This window comes from Carcharodon carcharias, chromosome 23 (genome assembly GCF_017639515.1).
Source record: "Carcharodon carcharias isolate sCarCar2 chromosome 23, sCarCar2.pri, whole genome shotgun sequence".
In the NCBI taxonomy this organism is placed as follows: Eukaryota; Metazoa; Chordata; class Chondrichthyes; order Lamniformes; family Lamnidae; genus Carcharodon; species Carcharodon carcharias.
Genome location: NC_054489.1, coordinates 12,708,459 through 12,733,452, shown reverse-complemented (window position 1 = coordinate 12,733,452; position 24,994 = coordinate 12,708,459). Strand labels below are relative to the sequence as shown.

The 24,994-nt window shown below is 40.1% G+C and overlaps 1 protein-coding gene and 1 non-coding gene across 3 annotated transcripts in view; both read left to right on the top strand.

Annotated features, from left to right (window-relative positions):
• med24 (mediator complex subunit 24) overlaps nt 1-24,994 on the top strand; it is a 74,217-nt gene that overhangs the window by 28,403 nt on the left and 20,820 nt on the right. For both annotated transcript variants that reach the window (XR_005946689.1, XM_041217613.1), the window contains exons 12-22: nt 3,177-3,263; nt 6,376-6,487; nt 7,138-7,280; nt 8,150-8,187; nt 10,091-10,173; nt 12,014-12,189; nt 13,529-13,628; nt 17,237-17,412; nt 18,777-19,041; nt 20,319-20,500; nt 23,709-23,802. Coding sequence is in view for 1 of the 2 variants with exons in the window: in XM_041217613.1 (XP_041073547.1) it covers nt 3,177-3,263; nt 6,376-6,487; nt 7,138-7,280; nt 8,150-8,187; nt 10,091-10,173; nt 12,014-12,189; nt 13,529-13,628; nt 17,237-17,412; nt 18,777-19,041; nt 20,319-20,500; nt 23,709-23,802 (1,456 nt within the window). In the remaining variant the exon portion in view is untranslated. The remainder of the gene's footprint in view (nt 1-3,176; nt 3,264-6,375; nt 6,488-7,137; nt 7,281-8,149; nt 8,188-10,090; nt 10,174-12,013; nt 12,190-13,528; nt 13,629-17,236; nt 17,413-18,776; nt 19,042-20,318; nt 20,501-23,708; nt 23,803-24,994) is intronic.
• LOC121269281 lies at nt 8,639-8,747 on the top strand. Its single transcript, XR_005941335.1, has one exon. It is a non-coding gene; the product is annotated as a small nucleolar RNA SNORD124 (small nucleolar RNA).

Here is a 24,994-nt window from a genome sequence, read left to right as displayed (position 1 = left end):
CAGGTGCAACCAGGACTTTGGGCATCTCCATGTTCCATGGTGGTGCTACTGTCTGGTCTTTTATTGGGTGATGGGTGTGTTAGTGCATTGGGGTGGTGGTTGTGTCTTTTCTTTTTTCCAAAATTTTCTCTCTCAAAATTTTAACTCTCAGCTGTTGAAAGACGCTTGCTCCACCCTAAAACAGGTTAATTCAATAATTATGACCTGAATTTACTTATTGCAATGCTGTATTCTTCTCTCATACTGGATGAATGGGTAAAGTACAGTTTCCAAGTTGGGGAGGATTTGTGCAAAGGAAGTGCTGAATTGAACTGCTGAAGTTTATCTTGTGCACAGAGTGTAGTTGGGGTGGGTGAATGGCAATGCAGAATCATGTGTCATGAAGCTATTAATGTGTATGTTATTGAAAATTATTATTTTTTTAAAATAGAGATTTAGCCTGTGGGTGTGTCTGTATGTGTTAATTGGATTAAAGCCAGCTAGCCTGGGTGCTTTGATGTACAGTAGTTTTGAGATGTAAACAGAGGTAGAGGGTACATTTACATTTTGTTGAATAGAGCATTCAAGAGTGGAAGTGAAATCTTGCACTTAGCTAGGAGAGACCAAGCAATATGTTTATATTACTAATAAAATTGGTACTATGAAAGGAGTTCAGAGGGCCTGGTGATAACAATGAGAATATACATTCAAAGAGAAGTGCTGGGTATAACAGCAGTTTTGTGTGTGCAGAACAGAAGCATGTGACATCTAAGCAACTGTAAGCCTACAACTGTCTGCAAAAGAACCAAAGTGAACTGAACCTCATTTTGAATTCGTAAGGTGAAAATGCTTTGCCTGGTGTCTGTTTAAAGTCTATGGGTTGCTGTTGCCTTAGTGGACCTTAATTTGGGAGTTTGTTAAAAAGTTATGACAGTAATTTGTAGCCATGTATGTATGCTTAACTTGTTAATTAATAAATGTCCCATGTAGTTTGATATAAAACCTCGAGAACTAATGTCTTATTCCTGAACTTAGAGCTGCATCTCAAACCTGCCAATTGAAAATATAGGTTTTGCCAGTTGTTTAAAGTTTTCCTCTGGGATTTTAAATAACAGCCTTTATCAACTGTTGTGTCATAACAGTGTCATAAATTTTCTGACACATAAGGCAATGTATGGTAAACAGAACGTACACATATAATCCTATGAAAAGGTTTGTATGTAACAAACTCAAAGACTGGGAAGAGAGAGACAACCTGTTCTGGATGTCTGATTTTGATGCCAACATGCAATTTTTGAAACCCTACAACCCCACAGTTTGAACACATTGCCTGAGCAATTGCAGCCACTTAACCACTTGGCCTTAATGACATCTCTGGTCATCTGTTGGAAAAGCTGCCATCACTATTATGCAGCCTCGCTGAATTTATACTTGTTACTGATCTATTTGATTCCTGGTACTTTTTGCCATCTAGTGGTCAAAGTGCAATATGCACTGAGTTATGAATTGTATCCTAAAATTTGGAATGACAATTGTATTGCAAAGAAATATGAAAATTACTGATTGGCAGATATTAATTGATACGGAGGACTGAAAGTGAGGTTTCAATAGCTAACGTGCTTCACCAAAACAGTACTGTTTTAATTATTTCAGCGCTAACTAAATGTAGAAAGTGAATTTGCAAACCTTTCCAAGGGTTTGTTCATATTCCCCTAAACTGTACTTGCCTGGTACATGTCACTGTGCGTGCGAGGTGGGAATTTGGAAAATGCAGTGTTCAAAGGTGCAGGGAATATATGATTTTAAATTTTAAAAATAATTTAAAAGTTTTATAAAAATTCAAAACCCAGGGAGGCATTATTCAAATATTCAAGATTCTTTAAGTTGAAATCACACAGTTTACTATAGATTGCCACAAGCTCTTAAAATCAGGAAGCATGAACTGATAGAAGTTGCACTGAGAGTTTACATTAGAGTATCCAGAGGATGGTGAATGTGGGAAATAGACTGCCAGAGCAGGCAGATAGCTCAAAGAAATTTAAGGGGGAGTTGGAAAAGATATTTGAGAGAGTGTCAGCTGAGAGACTTTTTTTTTGTTTTTGGACTGAGCAGATACCGTGGGCTCTTTTCCAGTCGTTAGTTTTCCATGTTCACAAGCTATGTCATTATTTAACAATATTTTTTAATGTCAGTGTTTGCATTAAAAATCAAGAGGGAGTAAAGCTGTAATAATCTTGAAATTTGAGTTTTAATGCAGAATTCTATAAAAAAAAATGAAATTGAATGAAACTGGAATGGTGCAGTTGGGTAGAACATTGTTCATTGGGATCAGTGGGATGGGACAAGGGTCTTCACTGGAGCTAAGTGTCCAATGTAATCTACATAGTAATTAATCCAGCGTATAAAATGTCACATTACATACTATAAATTATTAACGGGTCATAGATGTAAGAAGTGGGAAGACTGACATTGTTGTATTAGGAGATGTTCTTCTGAGGTTGAGCTGAACCATATTGAGGGGCAAAGAAACTAAATGTGCTCAGCCAGACTTGGGAACGCTTCATGTATTTCGTTGCCTGGCATAAACATTGCTCACCCTGATGGGCATAAAATTTGCAAAGTAAGCTGCCATAGTGTAAATGCTTTCATCATTAGAACATTCATTCATTCTTTCATGCACTCATTAAAATATTTATGAATGTACTCAAAGCCTGGAGAAAATAAAGATGTAGGGCTGGAGCAGCAGGGTGAAGGGGGCTAATGATTTCTGTCTCATGAACTGTAGGCATAAAACCATACCCTACCATTCCATAGTTTACTGTTTATGATTACAAAGGTCTGTGTTGCTAACAGCTTATTTGATTAAAAAACAAAGCAGTGACATTCAGCAGTGGTATTTTGACGTACTGTACCATAGACTGGAAACGTCAACAAACAGCCACAGTGCTAGAGGACAAGAAAGCCACATATTCTCTTGAACTGGGTGGCATTTGCACGCACTGTTTTCCGGTATCTGATGTGACATCAAACTGATGTTTGAGTTTGAAAAGAGAATGTTGCATGATGTGAAAAACCTAGGGGAAGGTGATAAATTTCGGGATTGGTGCTGGGAAGGCAGTGGGAATGGCGTAGATGTTGAGCTTTATTAAACGATCTTCTGCATTGAATTAATGTATTTTTCTCCTTCCTGTCAATAGCTGTGACTGTGTCAGTCTCCTGCTTCAGGAATGTGGAAAACTGGGGCTTCTTTCAGAGGGTAACATGAAAAACCTGGTCAACAAAAGGTAGGACCGACAGTAACAAAAACAAAAAATGCTGGAAAAACACAGCAGGTCTAACAGCATCTGTGGAGAGAAAGACAGAATTAACATTTCAAGTCCGTATGAATCTTCTTCAGAGCTTAAGTTTTTTTTTTAGCTCTTCTGAAGAAGAGTCATACGAACTCGACACGTTAACTCTGCCTTTCTCTCCAAAGATGCTGTTAGACCTGCTGTGTTTTGCCAGTGTTTTTTGTTTTTGTTTCAGATTTCCAGCATCTGCAGTATTTTGCCTTTATCGTAGGACTGATGGTATCTGTAGTGCATTTTGAAGCACGGTAAAGGCCTTTCTTTTGTTTTCCATGTGTCACTGCACAGCATATATTGTTTGGGGAGTTCTGTGCCTGAAAAGCACAGTTTACTTTAAGAGTGAAAGGTGTATTTTGTTTCACAATTTTTTGCAAATTCTGATCTGGTTTGGTATAAGTAAAAAAGATAAAGTAGAAGTAAAAACAGAAAATGCTGGAAATACTCAGCAGGTCATGCACCATCTGGGAAGAAAGATATTGCTGATGAAAGGTCACCAACCTAAAATAATAACTCTTTTTCTCTCGTCGCTGCCAGACGTGCTGAGTATTTCCAGCATTTCCTGATATTTTCGATTTCCAGCATCCACAGTATTTTGCTTTTGTATGAGGACAGTAGTAGAACATGATGCCATTGAATAATTTACTTGCACTTCCATATATAGCTGTGGAAACCTGAATGGAAATTGGAGAAAATAGTAGCCTTGATTTTTAAACCTTCCTCCAATGGGTAACTAGAAGAAAATTATGATCCCAAGTTTCATTAAGTGGCCAATTTTGCAGACAGATTGTGATCTGGCATTTGTAAGAAGAGATATCATTTACAGGATTAAAGAAAACTTAACCTGGGTAAGGAAGGAGAATGATCCATGACATTAGTCACCTGCAATTGTTTTAGGCTGATGCTCAACTGTTTCAAATTTTTGCCACTGGATGTTGCCGCATATGAGGCTCCACTTAAGATCAATCGACAAGATGAAATTGCTCAGGGATATTCAAATTTTGAAAGTACCCCAGTTTAGTATTTTGAATGTGATCTCATTGCTAATGTTAAACAGGGAATCTTTTTTCCATCATCAAAAAATTGAATTTGATTTTGTAGCATTTCATAGTATACTGTAACCTCTCCGGTCTGGAATGCTTAAGACCAGGTCATTCCTGGATTTCGAAATTTTCTGGATTATAGAATGGCTATAGAATAACATTAAAATGCCTAACCACAAGTGTGTGAACTGGAAAACACCACAGATATAAACATTCAGCTGAGTCACATATTCACCTGAGACATAAAACAGTGATAAAACATTATAAAGCAGTAATAAAAATGGTTTTACGTATCCACTGTATCATCCATGTTTCCACCCCCAAAGTACTGTACCAAAATGATGTCGTTGATATCAAAAGTCAGCTCAAAAAACTTCTGGACAACTGATGTTTCCGAACAATTGATTTCCTGACTGGAGAGATTTACAGTGTATTTGTTAATTTGTCATGTATTTGATGCACTGCAGCAACTCACCAAGGTTCTTTCAACAGCACCTTCCAAACCTGCAACCTCTACCATCTAGAAAGACAAGTGCAGCAGATGCATGGGAACACCACCACCTGCAAGTTCCATTCCAAGCCACATACCATCCTGACTTGGAATTCTATCGCCATTCCTTCACTGTCGCTGGGTCCAAATCCTGGAACTCCCTTCCTAACAGCACCTACACCTCATGGACTGTAGTGGTTCGAGAAGGCAGCTCACCACCACCATCTCAAGGGCAAATAGGGATGGGCAATAAATGTTGGCTTTGCCAGCAGCACCCACATCTGTGAAGGACTCAATTTAAAAAAAATATAGCACCTGGTAGCAGAAATTAAGCAGTGCCAATAGATGACCACATGCAGTGAGTCAGCTTGAAGTCCTGTAAAATCAAGTTCTTCTCTATTTTTCTTCCATTCATTTAGTAAGAATGCATAGCTCTTGTAGCAGGCATGTCTGTGTACAGGCACCTTCTCCAGCATATCAGGCAGACAAATCAGCTGTTGTTACTATGGCAGTTCTGGGCTGCCCAACAGAACTCAGAGAGCTTTGGTTGTGGAGTGAATGTAGAATTGGGTACGTTTGGGGAGCTGAGAATTAGGTCCATACCCCTTTTTTATGCAGTTAATCAGCAGATATGGATTGTCTGATTTACCTGATTGTCTAGCCCAGCCACTTCCATTGTAAGTGGAATCCATTGTGTTACATTCATGATGGCAATTTCAAAGGATTTCTTTTCCTGAAATTTCAAATTTGTATTTTGATGTCAAGCTTGCAGTGAACAGTCCAACAGATTGTGGCTGAACATTGCTGTTATCTAATTTCGGAATGCAAAGAATATTTGCTTTATCCAAATAATATTTACACATAGACTTATACTTCTGTTCTTTACACAAAAATAACTGATGAAATGGAACCTGTAAAGTGTGTGAGCTGGTGAATAGCACTTTTATTTTTGTTTTGAAGGTTTGAATTTGTTTAAATTCTCAAAACCATAGTGTTGTGAACACCACCACCTTGAAGTTCCCCTCCAAGCCAATCACCATCCAGACTTGGAAATATATCGCCGTCCCTTTACTGTTGCTGAGTCAAAATCCTCGAACTCCCTCCCTAATAGCGCTGCGGGTGCACCTACACCACATGGACTGCAACGGTTCAAGAAGGCAGCTCACCGCCACCTTCTCAAGGGCAATTAGGGATAGGCAGTAAATGCTGGCCTAGCCAGCGAAGCCCACATCTCTTGAATGAATAAAAAAAAATTTGCAATTTACTGGCAAGTAATTTGCAAATTTATTTTAAATACTTGTGCTTCATGTCAAACAGATTTTTCTAGATGTTTAAGTTTCCCATTTGAAGTTTAAGCACTTGAAAATAATTTTTGTAAATTTGCAGAGCAAATCATGAGTCTTGGCAATTTTACAGTTGCTTCAGATGGTGACCGAGGTTGGAGACATGGGAGTTAAGTTATATTGTTACTCTGACATCCAAAACTGTTTCCTAAGGCCTCTTTTTCTTCTTGTTGCAGAACAGCAGATAGGGAGTTGGCTCCACGACTAAAGTCTGCTGAAAATGCCAGTATTCAGCCCAATCCAGGCCTTATTCTACGTGCAGAACCCACGGTCACTAATATTTTAAAGGTGGATTTTTTCTGTGCTTTGCTTTGATAGGCCATTTTAATTTTGAACAGAAATTTGTCAGCTTTTGTTCATTGGTGGTACTTCCCCCAAAGATCATGGGTTCAAGAGCTTCTCCAGAGATTTGAGTACATAATCTTGGTTGACACATCAGTGTAGGATTGAGAGTTTTGCACAGTCAGAAGTGCCATTTTTTAGAGGAAACTTTACACCAAGATACTATTTACTTTCTTGATGTGATGTTAACTTGCAGTCTTAATTTATGAATCTGTCTGCTGAGGTTTCCAGGAAATAAGATTTTAACTTCCTCATTCTAATTATTGCTGGATATGAGTTTACCCCTGCATTGTTGATGCATGTTTAATAGAAATGATCCAATATTGTGACTCAGAGCTTGTGCCATTACTGTTTTGTTTAATAGTCAAAATGTTAAATGATATGTGTTCAAATACTACTTGATAGTTGGAACATTATATTCCATGTGTGTAAGCTCTCATCTAAATATTACTGTTGTAACTTGATATATCTTACCTACACACAATAAGCCATAAAGGGCTGCTGACATTGTAGGCATCACTGACTCATGTCAAGCATCATTTACGTAGATACAGCATAATGCAATGTTTTGATCTTCTTCCCCTATACCCCTTCAGACCATGGATGCAGACCATTCCAAATCTCCTGAGGGACTTCTGGGAGTGCTGGGCCATATGCTTTCTGGGAAGAGCTTGGATTTGCTACTGGCAGCTGCAGCTGCTACTGGGAAACTGAAATCCTTTGCTAGGAAATTTGTCAAGTAAGTGTAAGGTGACTACGCAATGAAAATATTATAACGATTGCTGACGGTAGTAATTTCCTTTCTGAAGTAATTTATCTACTAGACCCATTTAGCAAGCATAACAAGCTTCTATGAATGCTTTAATTCCCCAGATGGTTACAGTTTTATTTTTTCCATTCATGGGATGTGGGCTTCTCTGCCTGGGCCAGCTTTTATTGCCCATCCCTAGTTGCCCTTGGTGAGCTGCCTTCTTGAACCTATCATAAGTGGAGAAGGACAACGCAGGGAATAAATAACAGTGAATTACTACCAGATGAATGATAAATATCTGATACACTGCCAAGAGCAAATCCAAGCTCTCTCTTCCCTTGCTGATTGACATGTTGTATATTTCCAGTATTTTCTGTATTTATCTTAGTAGTTGAGGTACTGAGAGCCAATAGAGGCCAATAAGCATAGGGATGATAGATGGATAGGACTATTGCGAGAAAAGGTACGGTAGAGTTTTTGACGAGCTGTAGTTTACAGGACATAAAGGATGGAGGATGGCTAGGAGTGCATAGGAATTGTCAAGTCTGGAGATAGCAAAGGCATAGCTAAAGCAGATGGGCTAAGCCAACCAATGTATTATGACACTTTATACATTACATATTGTAATATTCCAACATTATGAAACAGTGCAACATCTGATTTTCTCTCAGCAACAGCATGAGTGATTTGATAATATTTTTATTGCCTGCTGCTGAGTTTTCAAAACTGGTTGGTCTGTGGGAGCCATAAGACTGTTGAATTTCTCCTAGCATGGATTATTTTGCTTTGTAGTTATCAGGGCCACAACTTGTAACCTGTAATTTATATTTCGCCCCATACTATTGTGTTTCATTCAGGTTAAATGAATTTGCCAAGCACATCAGTGGGGAGGGCTGTAAGTATAATTATATCTCAGCCTAATGATCTTTAAAGTAAATGTGCTAACTGTCTATAATAATTTACTGAAAGAAACTTTTTTCCGACTTATTTGCACACTTGTTCCCTAAAAACATTGGATCATGTTGGGTTGAGATGTGGCTCCTTGAGTCTTTGGCCTTGTTCTGATATCTTACCCAGCTGACTCTTCTCCCTGTGTCAGCCTAGACAGTAAATGCCAATTCCATCATGGAGGTCATCATAACTGGACACCAAGGCACCTGCCTGCACACTTGCTCTTTTTCCCGCAGGGGTGGTTAGATAACAATTAGGAGTTGGAACCTTGGCTCTTCCAAGCCCGTCTACACTGCTGGAGATCAGTTAATAACAAAGAGCACATTTATATGGGTCGTTATCACACAATATGAAACTGACCCAGTCAGTTATCTGAGTAGCCCAGTATACTTTCTGTAGTCAGAGGAAGGAATGATGTTTGTAAAAGTCCCAAGAAAAGGATTCTGATTAAACCTTCTTTGCAATGATTGAACTTTAGCTATTACTGACCTTCCTCTCACCCTCAGAGGGTGATGTGGTTGCATTCCCATAACATTGGTTGGTAAAGAGACTGTATACTGCAGGGTACTTGTTGGGATTCCCATAAAAATTAGGTAAAAATATACAGATCTGGGCAGACAAAAATATGCATTCATTGGAATGGAGTATTTTTACTAAGTTGTTATGACCCGGCGGATGATGTTTGCCAGGCGGGTCAAATCCATGTGGGAAACTTAACCGCACTATCACAGCAGTCTTGCAATTTATACTTATTTAGAGATGCGTGCCCTGAATTCAAAAGTAATAAGTCCACCAAGACTTTTGAGATTTTTTAAAAAACTAAAATTAAAATATTTATTAAGAAATGAAAAGATTTCAAGTACATACATAGGTCTACATATTACCACTATAGTAACTCCTAAAATCCCTAAATAACCTGATTCCTAGTTGCACCCCCTTTAAGGTAATGGTCCAGAAATAGACTTTAGAGTTTAAACAGATCCAGCAAATTGATACAATACTCTGGACAGCGGAAATCAGAATGGCTTTCTCCAGCTTTAGTTTCTGTAGGCAGACGCTTAATGCACAAATACTGGAGGCTTCTTGGGGGCAACTTCACACACTTCAGTGAGATCTTACAGTGCCTTCCCCTGGCACACAGCCTCAATCTCCTTTATAAGTGTTTCTCCCTTTTTAATATCGAAATTCCATTGTTTCCATATGCTTTTGGAACTTCTACCTTTCTCATAATATAAATGTTTTCTTATTGCTCATTAACATTCTCATTAACCTCTTTGAAATTCAAATCTCCTTAATCTATCTAAAAATTCAAAATCTCTTTATACCTTACATGCTAAGACCCCAACCACATTTACTCATTAGCATATTAAAGGCACCTTACTTCTTTTGATAACTTCAATTTGCAGTCTACTTGGCTACAAAATGTAATTAAATCTCTCTCACACACACGCACGCGCGCGCGCGCACACACACACAAAAACACAACCCCCGTAAACCTACTTTCCAATAAACCAGAAAACTATTATACTCTCATGACAAGGTGTAAACAGCTCATCATATATGCCTTGGATAAAATGCATTGTACTTAAATATGCTAAATTGTAAGTATTAAAATGGATAATAAGTATTATGGTTTCAGCACACAAGTGGCACCTTTTGTGGACTGCACCTACTTCTGGTAGAGTCAGCTTTTTGTGGAAAAACTGAAACTCTAAGCCAGCTCACTGATTTGCTTCTTAAGAAGTTCTTGTTAGTTTTTACACCATCCCAGCATAAAATGTGTAATGTCCTGTGGTTATCTAACTAAAACCCATTGACTGATATGTTCCTTCTTTCCTTGTTTCCAGCAAAAGCAGCATCCGTTCGAGCGCTACTGTTTGACATTTCCTTCCTCATGCTGTGCCACGTTGCTCAGACCTATGGATCTGATGTAAGTGCAACCTGAGCTTGTAAACCTACTCTAATTGAAGTTTGTAATGTGTGGCAAGGACAATGTGTTTAGGCATGATCCATTATGATAGCATAGTAATTGAATGGAGCTTCACATGCTGCTGTTAACTATACCTACACCTACTTGCTCACAAGCGCACTTTTTGGTTCAAATAGTTTGCACTTACAAGACGCTGAATATAAACAGTAGCCGAACTGGAAGGACTGAACATCTCCCTCGTCTCAACTTATCTTTCTGATGTATCTTTTTCAATATAATTTTCAATATATGATTGCTGAAATTTCACCAGATGGTGCTAAATTGCCATAACTGTTGATAAAAAATACTATAGGCGATGTTGCTGATATTTTTTTTAAATAATTTTATAGAGATTTAGATGTGTAGAGCAGCTAACCATCAGCAATGTATTAAAGAAGCTTATTTTTCACCTCAATGTAATCCTGGTAAATTGTTGAAAATACAGTTTGCTGTCATAATTCCACTTTATACATCAGTGGGGGATGGGGGGGTGGGGGGTGCGGTTTCAACCTGCAACCCTGTGTCCCAACCCTTGAAACCCGACATATTTTTGTCATCTTTTGAGTCTTGTGGGTCTGGATGTTTGAAAAGTGCTCTTATTAGAGCTATTGTTCATTGGTGAATAAATCCTAAATCCTCAGAAGTGGAATGAATTACAGAGCCCATTGTGTTACACTCCTGATAGCCAGTTGGTGAAGGAAGAAACCAGAGCCAGTCTCTACTCGGAATAGGCTTATTCACAGGATGAAACATTACAGGTATATATCTCCATTCTACTCCTTTGGCAGTAAGTGGCTTTTTATACGTGCTCAAGTAGTCATGTGGAGAGACAGCGGCATAGTGGTAAGGTCACTGGACTGGTAATCCGTAGACACAACCTAATGCTCTGGGAACATGGGTTCAAACCCAGTTAGTGGAATTTAAATTCAGTTAATAGATCTGGATTATAAAGCTAGTCTCGGTGATGAAAATCCATTTAGCTCATTAATGCCCTTTATTAAATGTCCTTACCTGGCCTGACCTACATGTAACTCCAGACCCACAGCAATGTGGTTGACTCTTAACTGCGCTCTGCAATGGCCTAGCAAGCCACTCCGATCAAGGGTGATTAGGGATGGGCAACAAATTCTGACCTTGGCAGTGACGCCCATATCCCATGAAAAAATAAAAAAATGGCCTCCACCTCAGTTGATACAATTAACACTGTTCCCATTTATTCATTTTTATGTAGCTGTTATATTTGCAGTAGTGTGCTCCTAGGGTTAATTTTTGCATGGAGATTTTTACATATACAGACCTTAAGCCAGATCTTCCCAACATCCATTAGAATCAACAGTTAATTGTTGTACTGCTACTATGGTTCCAAAATGGATTATTGCAGCAATTGATTTATTGAATGACTGCATATTTGGTTCCATGGCTCAGCAGATAAAACATTTGTATGCATTTACTTGTCTGGTGGATGGAGAGAAAAATTTCCCTTGCTGTTCTGTCTCGCATTGGCTGTAAGTCTGGTGCTAAAGTGTTGAAGTGCAGCAATTGTCTGAGAAGGTGCAGGTCCAATCATAATGTTATAAAATTGTTTGATAGATTTTATCTGACACGATGATATAATACATTTTTCTCCTTTACAAGATTTATGAATAACTTTTGTGAAATAATATCCTCCAGCCTTTTTTTAAACAATTTTTGGGTATCTTGAGGACATGTAAGGTGCTATATAAACATAGATTTGTTCTTCATTGCTGTAGTTATTTAATTATAATTTTGCAGGGTGACTGTGCCTGTGCCTTGGTTCTAGGTAATACTGTCAGAGCCCAGCACGTCAGGGGAGGTGGTATTCTTTGAGACGTGGATGCTGACCTGCATGCCTGAGGAAGGGAAGATCTTAAACCCAGAGCAGGGATTCCGTGCCGACCCCACAAAAGTAGAGTCGCTGGTGGCTCATCTGAATTCCTCCACTGAAATGAAGCTCGTGTATGTTGATGTCTGCTTCTCAATAATCCTGTTTGATATTTATTTTCGGAATGTAGAGCATTGAGAAGCCCCATACACATGCGCATTATCAGGAATGGTTTGTCTGACCTCAGGTGCCTTCTCAGATTGTTAAATATTTTACACGTAGGTTTGAACAGCACTGTGTACAGCTCAGCACTATACTTTCCGTGATCTTGTGTTAGTTTATACACAAAATACTTAACATGGTCAGGTGCCATCCATGCATCGTGGAAGCAAGTATTAAATAAGCTACACAAGATGTCGGGCACAAATTCTTTTTAAAAAAAGGGCAGGAGCAGGACATTGAAACTGCCAGTAATATCAAACATTTCTACTATGTAATAAAAATAGAAAATGCTAAGCACAAAACAGGCCCTTCAGCAACTGGGAAAAGAAAAGTCAGGCCAATATTTCAGTATAGATCTCCTGTCACAGTTCAATTCTAATGAAGGATCTACTTCAGATCTAATTAGGCTAATCTTTCAGGATTTAGATCCATCTTTTCTCTTTGCAGTTATTGTAGGATTGCAGTATTGCAATGCGTTTCCTGCACAATGCGGTGAAAGACCTGACAGCTGTGTAGAGGTTGGAATAGTTTCTCCAGTTTCTCAGATGGTTCAATAGCTCATGTCTAGGTTGATGTATGATGTGTGCAGGGTTTGGCAGTGCACATCAGCCTGTTTTTTTTTTTTCAGGTACTGTGTGTTTCTCGCTCTTCTGTTTTCGTTTCAGATTTAAATGCTTGCTGGTTTTTTTAACCCTTATTTCACAATGTGGATCAGGATATATCTTGAGCATTTACAATGTTTAAATAGTTTAATTTGTGACATGCCTAAAATATTCACAGGTTTTGCTAATTGTAGATTTTGCAATCTGTTTATGCAGTATGTGTCTGTTGAAAGGCATGCTGATCCAGATCTTCTGACTACCAGTTTCTCATATAAAAGTGGAAATTATTGAAATAAATAGAAATTGAATCAGTATCTAATAGAGAGAGGAAGGTTCACTGTTTCAGGAACCAGTGTTTATAATCCACATTACTGAATTTCAGTCAGTATCAGAAAGAACTACTACAAATTTATAGTTTGGCTTGTTTATGAGTTATAAAGCTGTGAAATTATTAGTTTTTTATTTGCTCTTTCTGTGCTTTAATTAGTCTTTTCAATTGTCCATCCTTTAGTGGTTTGTACAAATATCTTTATTTTTCCTCCTATCTGTATTTACTGTTTTTTTTAACCAAAGCTCTATGACCATTTGGAATAATATAGTACAGCATTTCCAAAGCGTAGCCACACTTATTGTGCATTTTGCTTTCAAGCCAGGTGAAATGGCATGAGGTATGTTCCTGTACACCAGCGGCTATCCTGGAAGTTCTCAATGCCTGGGAGCATGGACTGTTGACGTTTGAAGCAGTGCAGGTAGTGCTGTGGTTTTGTTTCTCTGTGCAGGGTTGTGATGTTAGGGATATGTACTGATCAGATATAATGTGGCTGTGCATGTCCTCATTACATACTTAGGCTCCAGATCAACATTCGCTCTAACCTCCATGGCTGCATAGCAACCTGGAAGTTCCCGTGCAAAAGTGTAACGTTCCCACGCACTTAAGTGAATAGCCCATGCACAACCAAAAGAAATTGCGGGAATGTCGCTCCAACTTCGTGTTTTTGAACCGTGTCATGACCAGAAAAAGCGCTGGGCCCCAAAGTCTAATTGGTAAAGTCACCGCTCAATTAAGCTGCACAAACCAGATGATTCCATTCCTTGTGCTAAGTTAGCTGACCTCACTAGGGTAGCAGTGAACTGTAGAAAGGAATATTAGCCTGGCCCACTCCTGATTGCTAGTCAGTAATTCCTGTAGTGCATGTAGTTAAGGAAAAGATTAGGCTTTCTTATGATTCTCAGATTATAGAATAGCTTGCCAAAATTAAGAATAATGATTTGAATGTTGGAACTTAGGACTTTGGGTGAGGAGTAGGCCATTCAGCCCACAAGCCACCATTTGATAAGCTCATGGCTAATTTGGTTGTGGTCTTAACTCCACTTTCCTGTTTGCACCCAATAATCCTTGACTCCCTTGTCTATCAAAAATCTGTTCAACTCCACCTTAAATGAATTCAATGATCCAGCCTCCACTACTTTCTGGGAAAGAGAGTTCCACATACTAACAACCCTCAAGAGAAAAAAATTCTCCTCCTCTCTGTCTTAAAAGAGAAACCTCTTATTCTTAAACTGTGTCCCCTAATTGTAGCCACCCCCACAAGAGAAAACATCCTCCCAGTAGCAGCCCTATTAAGTCCCCTCAGGATCTTATATGTTTCAATAATCAGATTCTTCTAAATTCCAATGGTGTAGGCCCAACCTGTTCAACCTTTCTTCATAAGATACGCTCCTCATCCCAGAAGTAAGTTGAGTGAACCTTCTGTGACCTGTTTCTGAATTGAGTGAGATATTGGAGGGCGGCTGGTGCCAGTAGAGTTATACCCCAGCAAGAGTCAACATTATGATGAGGAGAAATAATTGCAAAATAAGTGCCCTGTAAAAATGAGAGTAGAACACCTCCTTGTTTAGTGTACTAGAAACTTGCCGCATTCTTTGGAAGAAACCATGAATACAGAAGCAAAGAAGTTCTTTCTGAACTCTAGCTAATCTTGTATTTCTCTGACATTGAACTCATTAATCTTGGCTTCTGTTTCAAAGAGTCTGAACCCCAGAGGAGGACACAAATAACATACCAGAAATCTTGGGGAACGCAGGGAGGGAGGAACTGAAATAAGATGGTTGTGGTTGTTGGAGATCAGTCTGAGTTGCAGGAGTTCCTCAGGGTAGTGTCCTGGGCCCAACCATTCTCAGCTACTTCATCAATTACATTCGTTCCATCATAAGGTCAGAAGTGGGGATGTTCGCTGATGATTGCACAATGTTCAGATGCTCAAGCAGTCTATGTCCAAATGGTGTTGGGGAAATTGATGGGATTGAAGGCTGATAAATCCCCACGGCCTGACAATCTACATTGCAGAGTACTTAAGGAAGTGGCCCAAGAAATAGTGGATGCAGGGGGATACCTTCCGAGATTCTGTAGACTCTGGAACAGTTCCTACAGATTGGAGGGTAGCTAATGTAACTCCACTATTTAAAAAGGGAAGTAGAGAGAAAACAGGGAATTATAGACCAGTCAGCCTGACGTTGGTAGTGGGGAAAATTCTAAAGGCCTTATAAAACATTTAATAGCTGAGCACGTGGAAAACAGTGGTAGAATCGGACAGAGTCAGCACGGATTTACAAAAGGGAAATCATGCTTGACAAATCTACTGGAATCTTTCGAGGATGTAACTAGTAGAGTTGATGAGGGGGAGCCATTGGACGTGGTTTATTTGGACTTTCAGAAGGCTTTCGACAAAGTCCCACATAAGAGATTGGCGTGTAAAATTAAAGCGCATGGGAGTGGGGTTAGTGTATTGAGATGGATAGAAAACTGGTTGGCAGACAGGAAACCGAGTAGGAATAAATGGGTCTTTTTCCAATTGGCAGGCAGTGACTAGTGGGGTACTGCAGGGACCGGTGCTGGGACCCCAGTTATTCACAATATATATTAATGATTTAGATGAGGGAACTAAATGTAATATCTCCAAATTTGCAGATGACACAATGCTGGGTGGGAGGGTGAGCTGTGAGGATGATGCAGAGATGCTTCAGTGTGATTTGGACAAGCTGAATGAATGGGTAAATGCACTATAATGTGGATAAATGTGAGGTTATCCACTTTGGTAGCAAAAGCAGGAAGGCAGATTATTATCTGAATGGCTATAAATTGAGAGAGGGGAATGTGCAACAAGAACTGGGTGTCCTCATACACCAGTTGCTGAAGATAAGCATGCAGGTGCAGCAGGCATTAAAGAAGGCAAATGGTATGTTGGCCTTCATAGCTAGAGGATGCGAGTACAGGAACAGGGGTATCTTGCTGCAATTATACAGGGCCTTGGTGAGACTACACCTGGAAAATTGTGTGCAGTTTTGGTCTCCTTATCTGAGGAAGGATGTTCTTGCTATAGAGGGAGTACAGCAAAGGTTTACCCGACTGACTCCTGGGATGGCAGGACTGACATATGAGGAGAGATTGAGTCGGTTAGGATTATATTCACTTGAGTTCAGAAGAATGAGGGGGGATCTCATAGAAACCTATAAAATTCTAACAGGACTAGACAGGATAGATACAGGAAGGATGTTCCCGGTGGTGGGGGAGTCCAGAACCAGAGGTCACAGTCTGAGAATACGGGGTAGACCATTTAGGTCTGAGATGAGGAGAAATTTCTTCACCCAGAGAGTGGTGAGCCTGTGGAATTTGCTACCACAGGAAGTAGTTGAGGCCAAAACATTGTATGCTTTCAAGGGGTTAGATATAGCTCTGGGGGTGAAAGAGATCAAAGCAGGAGCAGGCTATTGAGTTGGATGATCTGCAATGATCATAATGAATGGTGGAGCAGGCTCGAAGGGCCAAATGATCTACTCCTAGTTTCTATGAACCCACAGTTTTATTAAGATATATTGTTGTTGCACTTTTTTGTTATTTTCTCTTTAATTGTTTATTTTGAGCCTATGATGTTGAGCCCCAATTGCCTTTTATTCCATTTCAAGTGTTGCTTGTCTGTTAAAGAGTTGAGGTTTTTGTGTCTGTAATCATTACAAGGCCCTTGTTTTATTGGGGGTTGGTTAGCTCAGTTGGCTGGATGGCTGGTTTGTGATGCAAAGTGATGCCAACAGTGCGGGTTCAATTCCCGTACCAGCTGAGGTCCTTCTCAACCTTGTCCCTTGCCTGAGGTGCGGTGACCCTCAGGTTAAACTCACCACCAGTCGTCTCTCTAATGAGAGAGCAGCCTGTGGTAAAGTTGGGTTTGTATATAAATTCAGACAATTGCAGTGTTGTGTAAACTAAAATAAAATTCACAAATACTTTCCAATTAGTGTGTGGCCTGTACTAGTAAATTTGCAGGAATCATTGCTTGGTTCTTCTGTTATTAATCTGAACCAGAAAATCACCGATAATATCAAAGGGAAGATTTGCAGCATGGCAATCTGTGCGGTGGCTTGGTTAGTGGCGCACGTTAGGATGTTGGGCCTGGAAGAACGTGAGAAACCTCTACAGATGATCTGTCAGCTTGTAACACCATTGTACGCCGAGAACACCCTTCAGTTCTACAATGAAAGGTAATTTCATTGTATTTTGGCATCAAGAGGTGAACACAGAAAACCAGCTCTGTTTGAGTCATTTTCTCAAATTATTTCCCCTTTCTTAAACCTTCCCAAGCTGAAAAGTTGGGTGAATGATTTGACCCAACACTGCCCTGAAGCAGCCTGTAAGTAGCTGTGTACAAGCTAACCAGGGAAGGAGTGCTCCCTTCACTTTGTTCATTTCCTGTCAAGTAAACTGTTGGAGCCTGCTTTATTCCTTAAGTAGCTGAGATTGGAAGTTGCTCTCATCTTCCTTACTCTGGGCACCACCCAGAGCTTTCAACTCCATACCATCCTTTTCCATTCTACTCAAGTTATAATAACCTTAAAGTTGAATGAAGCGTGAAGCTGACTGCGTCTCATTTTCTCCCACTCTCCTCTCCTGCCACTCCTTTGAACTCGATCATAAATCATGAAATGCCTGTTTATTTCACCTAAAATTAGTTACAGGTTGCAGCTCCCGGAATTTCTTTGCATTCCTGTGCTCAAGCCATAGAGAGATAATCTGTTGTCCCTTAAGCTATCTAAATATTATGGATTTTATAACTGCATTTTCATTGGCCGCTCATCAAGTTCAAGCCAATTAATTATATTTTAGCATCAGCTCTCAATTTGGCAATAATCATCTTACCTCAACTTTGTATTTCTCCCTAAGAAAAGCACACATTGTCGCCCCTGGTTATATCAGTGTCCTCTTGTGTATTTTGTTTTAATTCCCGAGGAACCACTTTTGTCTCAGTTTTTGGCGTTAGTTCTGTGACAAGATGGTAGTGCTGTGGTTAAATTGGATGCCTTTGAAGGTATTTTGGCAAAAATGACAGAAGATAATGAAGCTGTGCCTTGTTTTGAGACTGATTTTATATCAGTGACTTTCTCCTTGTGTCTCTTCCCCCACCCCCGCCCGCCCGCCCCTAGTTTTCTCCCCTCCTCTGCTGGTCTGTTCATGGTATGTTTTTGTTCCATAGGTGCAAGCACCCCTCTGGTACCTTACCCAAATTGCCATTTTACCCAAATTGCCATTTTACATGTGAGAATCTAGTCAGGCTAATCAATATCACAACCAGGCACAGTCTTCACCCATGTGTGCTGTTCCAGCATAAAGCATTAGAAAAATAAGTTGAGCTAATTGATTATTTTTATTGCTTCCTTGGTCCACAAGTACTGTACACAATTATAACTACCATCTGTTGTCGGGTCCGCAAAACCTGATGGTCAGATATGAGGCGTTCAGGGTTTGTAAAGCTTAGTATTTAACTATATTGGCAAAGCCATGGTCAGTGCATTTACTCACTATATCATCAGGAAAGGCAGTTTTTACTGCTTTCGTTCTTCCCTTCCAGAGTGGTTATCATGAGCCTGATCTTGGAGCAGATGTGTGCTGATGTCCTGCAGCAGACTGCAACCTCCATCAAGTTTCCTTCAGCAAACCTGGATCCCATCCCATACCGGAACCTTCTGCCAGTAAAGAAGCCAATTAAAGAGGTGCTCATTACTAACTTCAACGACATACTAAACAAAGGCTGGGTGGACAGCCGCTCCATCCACGTGTTTGAGGCTTTGCTACATATGGGAGGAGTATACTGGTTCTGTAATAACCTGGTCAAGGTAGGTGTGTCAAGTTGAGCTGAAAATTATGCCAACATAGTGTTAATTTGTCTCTTACCTTTGTGGTGAAGACATTGCTGTGAATCCGATTTGAGGAGTAATGATAGTAAGGCACTCTGTTGAGAGGAATATGTTCTGAAGTAAAGTAATGTAGCAGTGAGCTCTAACCTGTGCTGATTGATTCACTTCATGCTATGCCAGTAGAAATTAGAAATAAAAACAGCCTATTCTATGATTGAAATACCGATGGTAGAAAAATCTAATGTGGTATGTTGTCCGTTACACTATCAAATGTAATTAGCCCTTTTTAAAAAAAAATAAGAGTCAGCTGTCTACCATATGTACCAAATTCATGTTCTTGCTTCATATAATTATGACAGACACAGGTTACAGATGGCTGCTACGTCACTTCAGCAAAAAGCTGTCTGAAATTCTATCTTAATCAAATGCATTTATTACCTTTACCAATAAAGTACTTTTTTAATGATTGAATAGTAAGACTTAGTATTTTGCTGTAATGTCATGTTGATTAAAAGTGAGCAACTGATTCTGAAGAGATACCCTGAAATGATTGGCTGTTTCTTGCTGGGTTTTTTTGCCTGCACACAGGAGAAACCATTATTTAATGGTAAATGGTTGATGTGTGAGATCCTCCAATCAGTTGGAAGGGGCAGTCTTTTTTTGCTGTTCTTTTCATACGTTTAGTAGCCCTAACAGTCAGATTTACCTGATCTGCAATGTTCTCACTGCAACTGTAAACATATCAACTGCTCCTCTCATGATTTATTTTAATGTTACTCCAGTAGCACAATGGAACAGAATTTTGGATTTTTTTTACTCATTCATTGATTATGGGCATCACTGGCTCAGCCAGTGTTTATTGCCCATGTCTAATTGCCTTGAGAAGGTGGTGGTGAGCCGCCACCTTGAACCCCTGCAGTCCATGTGGTTTAGGTGCACCCACAGTGCTATTAAGAAGGAAGTGCTAGGAGTACGATCCAGCAACAATGAAAGTATGGAAATTGCAGATGATAATTCATATGGTCCTACTCCATGACACTACTTTGTAATACCAGCAACCTCTTCAGCTATGCATGCATTAACTTGTAACTGGTAAATGGAATAAATCTCAGTCGATTCAGTTATGTCTTGCCATCTGCAGCATTAATCACAATCTCTAACCTAAACCTCGAACCTGCCTCTTCTCTTCCATTTGGAGTGAATTACCCCTCCATCACCAACAGGTTGCTTGATTCATGCATTTGGTTCTCCTTTAGGAGCTATTGAAGGAGACAAGGAAGGAGCACTGTTACAAAGCTGTTGAGTTGCTCCACAGTGTGTTTTGCTTGGACATGCAACAGATCACGTTAGGCCTGTTGGGCCATATACTGCCTGGACTCCTGACCAACTCCTTGAAGTGGCAGATGCTCATGGACCCACCTGGACGAGCACTTGCCAAGTAAATCCATTATTTTCTTTAATCATTCGCATTAATAGAACAAAACCATTTTATGCTGTTAATGCAGTTCATTGTTCTGGTTGATGAGAAAACTCAAGGGTTTATACAAAACTATGAGACTGTATTACAGCATTCCCAGGATCTGACAGAAGGAAAAGTTCTATATAATCATATGTTTGCCTAGCTTTATTATAATCAGGAAATGTGCTTTAAGGAAAGTGGTTGAACAGAAACCCAAAACAGCTCTTTCAGGAAATAATTGGATATCCCACTGCCAAGCAAAAATAAATTCAGACTTTTATTTTTCGTTTTTATGTTCCTTCCAAGGTAATTTGAGATAAACTGGGCACTTTTCAGGTCCAAAAGTGGCAGCCTTTGGCCCATTCATGAGTGTGCGCAACACAGAGAGCAATGATCTGATCAGGGTAACCATAGCAGGATAGCTTTGATGCACCCTATTTTGTATCAAGCTTGCATGCTGAGCAAACGCCTGTAAGAAATTCCTTTCACACCTTAATGCGCTCTATATATCATGCTGAAATTCACCTTTGAAATGGAGCAGCCTAAGAGCTCCCACTCCTCGACGTGCTAACTCTGAAATCCGCAAATGGGTTCTCTACCACAAGCCTCCTTTCACTGGTTATTATACGCATTGGGATTCCTACAACTCCACGCGCTTCAATCCCAAGTGTTAAAAATTAATATATTCATATGCAGGGGCCTTCCACTGCAGGCAAAAAATATGTGCCTAGACATTGCACCTTAAACATGGGGCAGAATATTATGCTTGGCGTGAGGGCGCGTGCACGACACATCCAAGCGTAAAATGACGCACAATGACAGCGAGCGTGCGTCCTGACTCGCAATATTTCGTTCAGCAAACGTGCATCGGAATCAGCTGCACACCCACTGATAATTAAAAGGCCTATTAAGGCCATTAACAATCTAATTAAATTCAAATTTACGCTGCCCGTCCAATCTTATGGTTGGCGGGCAGGCGAATAGGCCAAGCGGCCTTTACATTTTTTAGGAAACCTCATCCATGGGCGGGATGTGATTTCCTAAAGCAAATAAACATTAAAAAGAAGCTTTATTTTTGAATTAAAAACATGTCCCCAACTCATGACAGAGTCACATGAGGGGACATGTTTTATAAATTTTTTATTCTCGTCATTTTTTTTAACACAGCACGTCAGTCTCCCTGAGGCACAGAGCTGCCTAAGGGAGACTGAAGCTTTCTTTCTCACGCTTGCACTAACCGTGCGCTAGGCCCGGCTCCCCCCGCCCACCCGCACAGGCAGCGCTCAGTGCTATCACTCGCGATCCATGCAGAGCGGGCCTTAATTGGCCCGCCAGCGTGAAATCACGGTGCAGAGCCGATCGCGGGCTCCCTAACCATCCCCGCCAAGGGCAAAACCCTGTCCATGAAGGCCAATAGCTCCCTGGTGCATTCGCCATGGAAATGTCTCGACCAATCAGAGCCGACTTGCCAACCAATCAGCACCCTCTTTGTCATGCAGCATATATTGTTGTTCCCTTTGAAATTTGGCATTCTTGTGTCTGTTCTAATGAGTGCAAGAAAGAGCTTTGATAGCCTGAAATTTCGATTTACAGAGGAGAAAATTCACAACTTAAAAAATAAATGATTGTTGCGTCACAGAGTTGTCCTGTACAAGCATTTGGACGGTCAGAAAGAGTAAAGGATATGCAGGCACTGGTTATTTAAAATTGTACTCTGTGCAATGCAGCATCAGTGAGTAACAGTTTCAACCTCATGCAAGCATTAAACTGAAAAGGTGGTGGTGAGAGTGATGGCCTTTTATCAGAACTGGAAGAAAGAAATATAACAAGCTTTAAGCAAGCACAGAAGGAAAATTATGGGGGGGAAGGGGGAATAAGGGGGGAAAGAAGAAAAGGGAAGATCTGTGATGGGCTGTAAGGGAGGAGTCATTATATGATGCAAAAGATTACGGTGCATTGGGGTGGGAATGGAACAAGTAAATAAATAAAAGATGGGTCTAAGGGAACTGTAACTGGCAACAGCACATTGGGACTGTGGAGAGAATCGGGGCCTGACCTGACTCCAGAGCAAAGTGAGGCGAGAGTCTCTGGAAGGTTTGACTGATCATTTTCCTCTCGGACAATTTGTAAACCATGTGAGCTTCATTTGAATGTTCAGTGGACAAAGATTCTACCTCCCATTCTCTAAACATTTCAGTTTCAAACTTCTGAGAGGCAGGTGCGACAGTACTTGCATTCAGGCATGGACAAAACTACCCCACCCACCCCCAACCACAGCTGGGCGGGGCAGTTAAAATCTTAAAAGGGGAAGAGGGTGGCATAGTGGTAACTTCACTGGACTAGCAATGCAGAGGTTCTGGCTGGAGTATAGACAGAGTAAATGTGAGTAGGCTCTTTCCACTTAGATTAGGAGAAATAAACACCCGAGGACATGGCTTATGGGTGAAAGGGGAAAGGTTTAGGGGGAACATTAGGGGGAACTTCTTCACTCAGAGAGTGGTGAGAGTGTGGAACGAGCTGCCATCTGACATGGTAAATGCGGGTTCACCCTTAAGTTTTAAGAATAAATTAGATAGATACATGGATGGGAGAGGTCTGGAGGGTTATGGACTAGGTGCAGGTCAATGGGATTAGCAGAATAATATTTTGGCACAGACTAGAAGGGCCGAATGGCCTGTTTTCTGTGCTGTAGTGTTCTATGGTTCTATGGCTAAAGCTCTGGAGAGACAGGTTCAAATCCTACCATTACAGCTGGTAGAATTTAAATGCAGTTAATAAATCTGGAATTGAAAACTAATCTTTGAATGAAAAGTAATGGTAGCCATGAAACTGTCATTGATTGTTGTAAAAACCCACATGGCTCACTAATGCCCATTAGGGAAGGAAACCTGCCATCCTGGTCTGCTCTACATGTGACTGCAGACCTACAACAAAGTGGTTGACTCATAATTACCTTCCAAAATAGCCTAGCAAGCCACTTAGTTCAGGGGCAATTAGGGATGGACAACAAATGCTGGCTTTGCCAGCTATGCAAAAAAAAAAATCCCAACCACAAAAGAACCAAACCTTGCCTTCAAATGAACATATTGTCACACTACGTTTTATAATAGTTTCTTTCATTTGTTAATCTGATAATTATTAGGAGAGGAGTTCCATTGATTTAACCTGTTTCCTGTATTAAATGCAGGCTTTCAGTCTGGTGTGCTCTGAGCGCTCATTCTTCACATAACAAGAGTCAGGCCACAGCCAAACAGAGGAAAAGACACCGAGAGGATATTGAGGTGAGAAAGGTGCCATTTTAATAGTAAATTATGCATTCCTATTGTATAAACTTATTTCTCTGTTGATGCAGTTAGGATGATATGCTAGTAAGAACATTAGTTAGTATCAATAAGATCCCCCTCTGCTACCCATTAACGTTTTTTGTTGAGAGCCCCAGTAATACTCTCATAGAGCCAACAAATTATGTTTGGTTTTCTAAGTTGTAACCGCATTTAGGAAGAAACAGTTTAATTTTGCTAGTACGCAGAGAGGAGCCCTACATTCAAGCATATATAAAAACATTTCCATTGTTTTGTTCTTTTATGGTAATCAAAGTGAGATATGTTGGTATTGGCTATGGAAGGTAGGAAATTCCATTTTCACTAACAATGCAAAGTCGAATTGAATCAGCTTTAAAGTCATAATATTTATTTTGTGATGAAAGGATACAAAAACCCATCAAGAATTAATTGACATACTGTTTGCTGCTCTAGGATTTCCTTTACTCCTGTTAACCAGAGTTAATGATGTGTGTAATCCATATTGATATGTAAACCATAGAGTAAGATGGATGTGCATAAATTATTCATGATATAACTTTATCAAAGTTTAATTTTCTTCATGATTCAACTTATGAATATCAATGATGATCAAAGAACTGACACATAGGCCTAGGGGTTCTGACCCTAGGCAGCCATTTACTGACTACCTCCCCAGCAATTGTCTTTTCAACCGCACTCGGGGTCATTTACAGATGTAAGGCAGGTGCACTGGCCTTTGTCAAGGAATCACGCCAGTGTGAGGTTAGAGGTTAGCTGCCGCAGGCCTAAGCGGATTGCCACAGCAAATATATCCAGCTTTTAAACATGTTGGATTGCACTAATGAGGCTTGTGGACAGTCATACTCTCTTAACTGTGCTTAAATGGGCCCCTCTTTAGCTATTGTACCTGATGCCCCTCCACCAACCTCTGGTCACAGGGGCTTAACAGGCAGCCTCTGTATCCAATGTTCAGAGACTATAAATGATTGTATGACAGGCCCCGTATCCTTCATTTGCGTATGTTGCCCCTCCCTATCTACATATGGGTGTGAGCTGTTTTCGAATATCCTTTTTTGGTGGTGCGTAGGTGATTTATTTAAGTAAATAAAATTAATTTTTACATTGTTTTTAACGCCCTGCGCATTCAAGCTATGTATAGGGGCCAACTTGC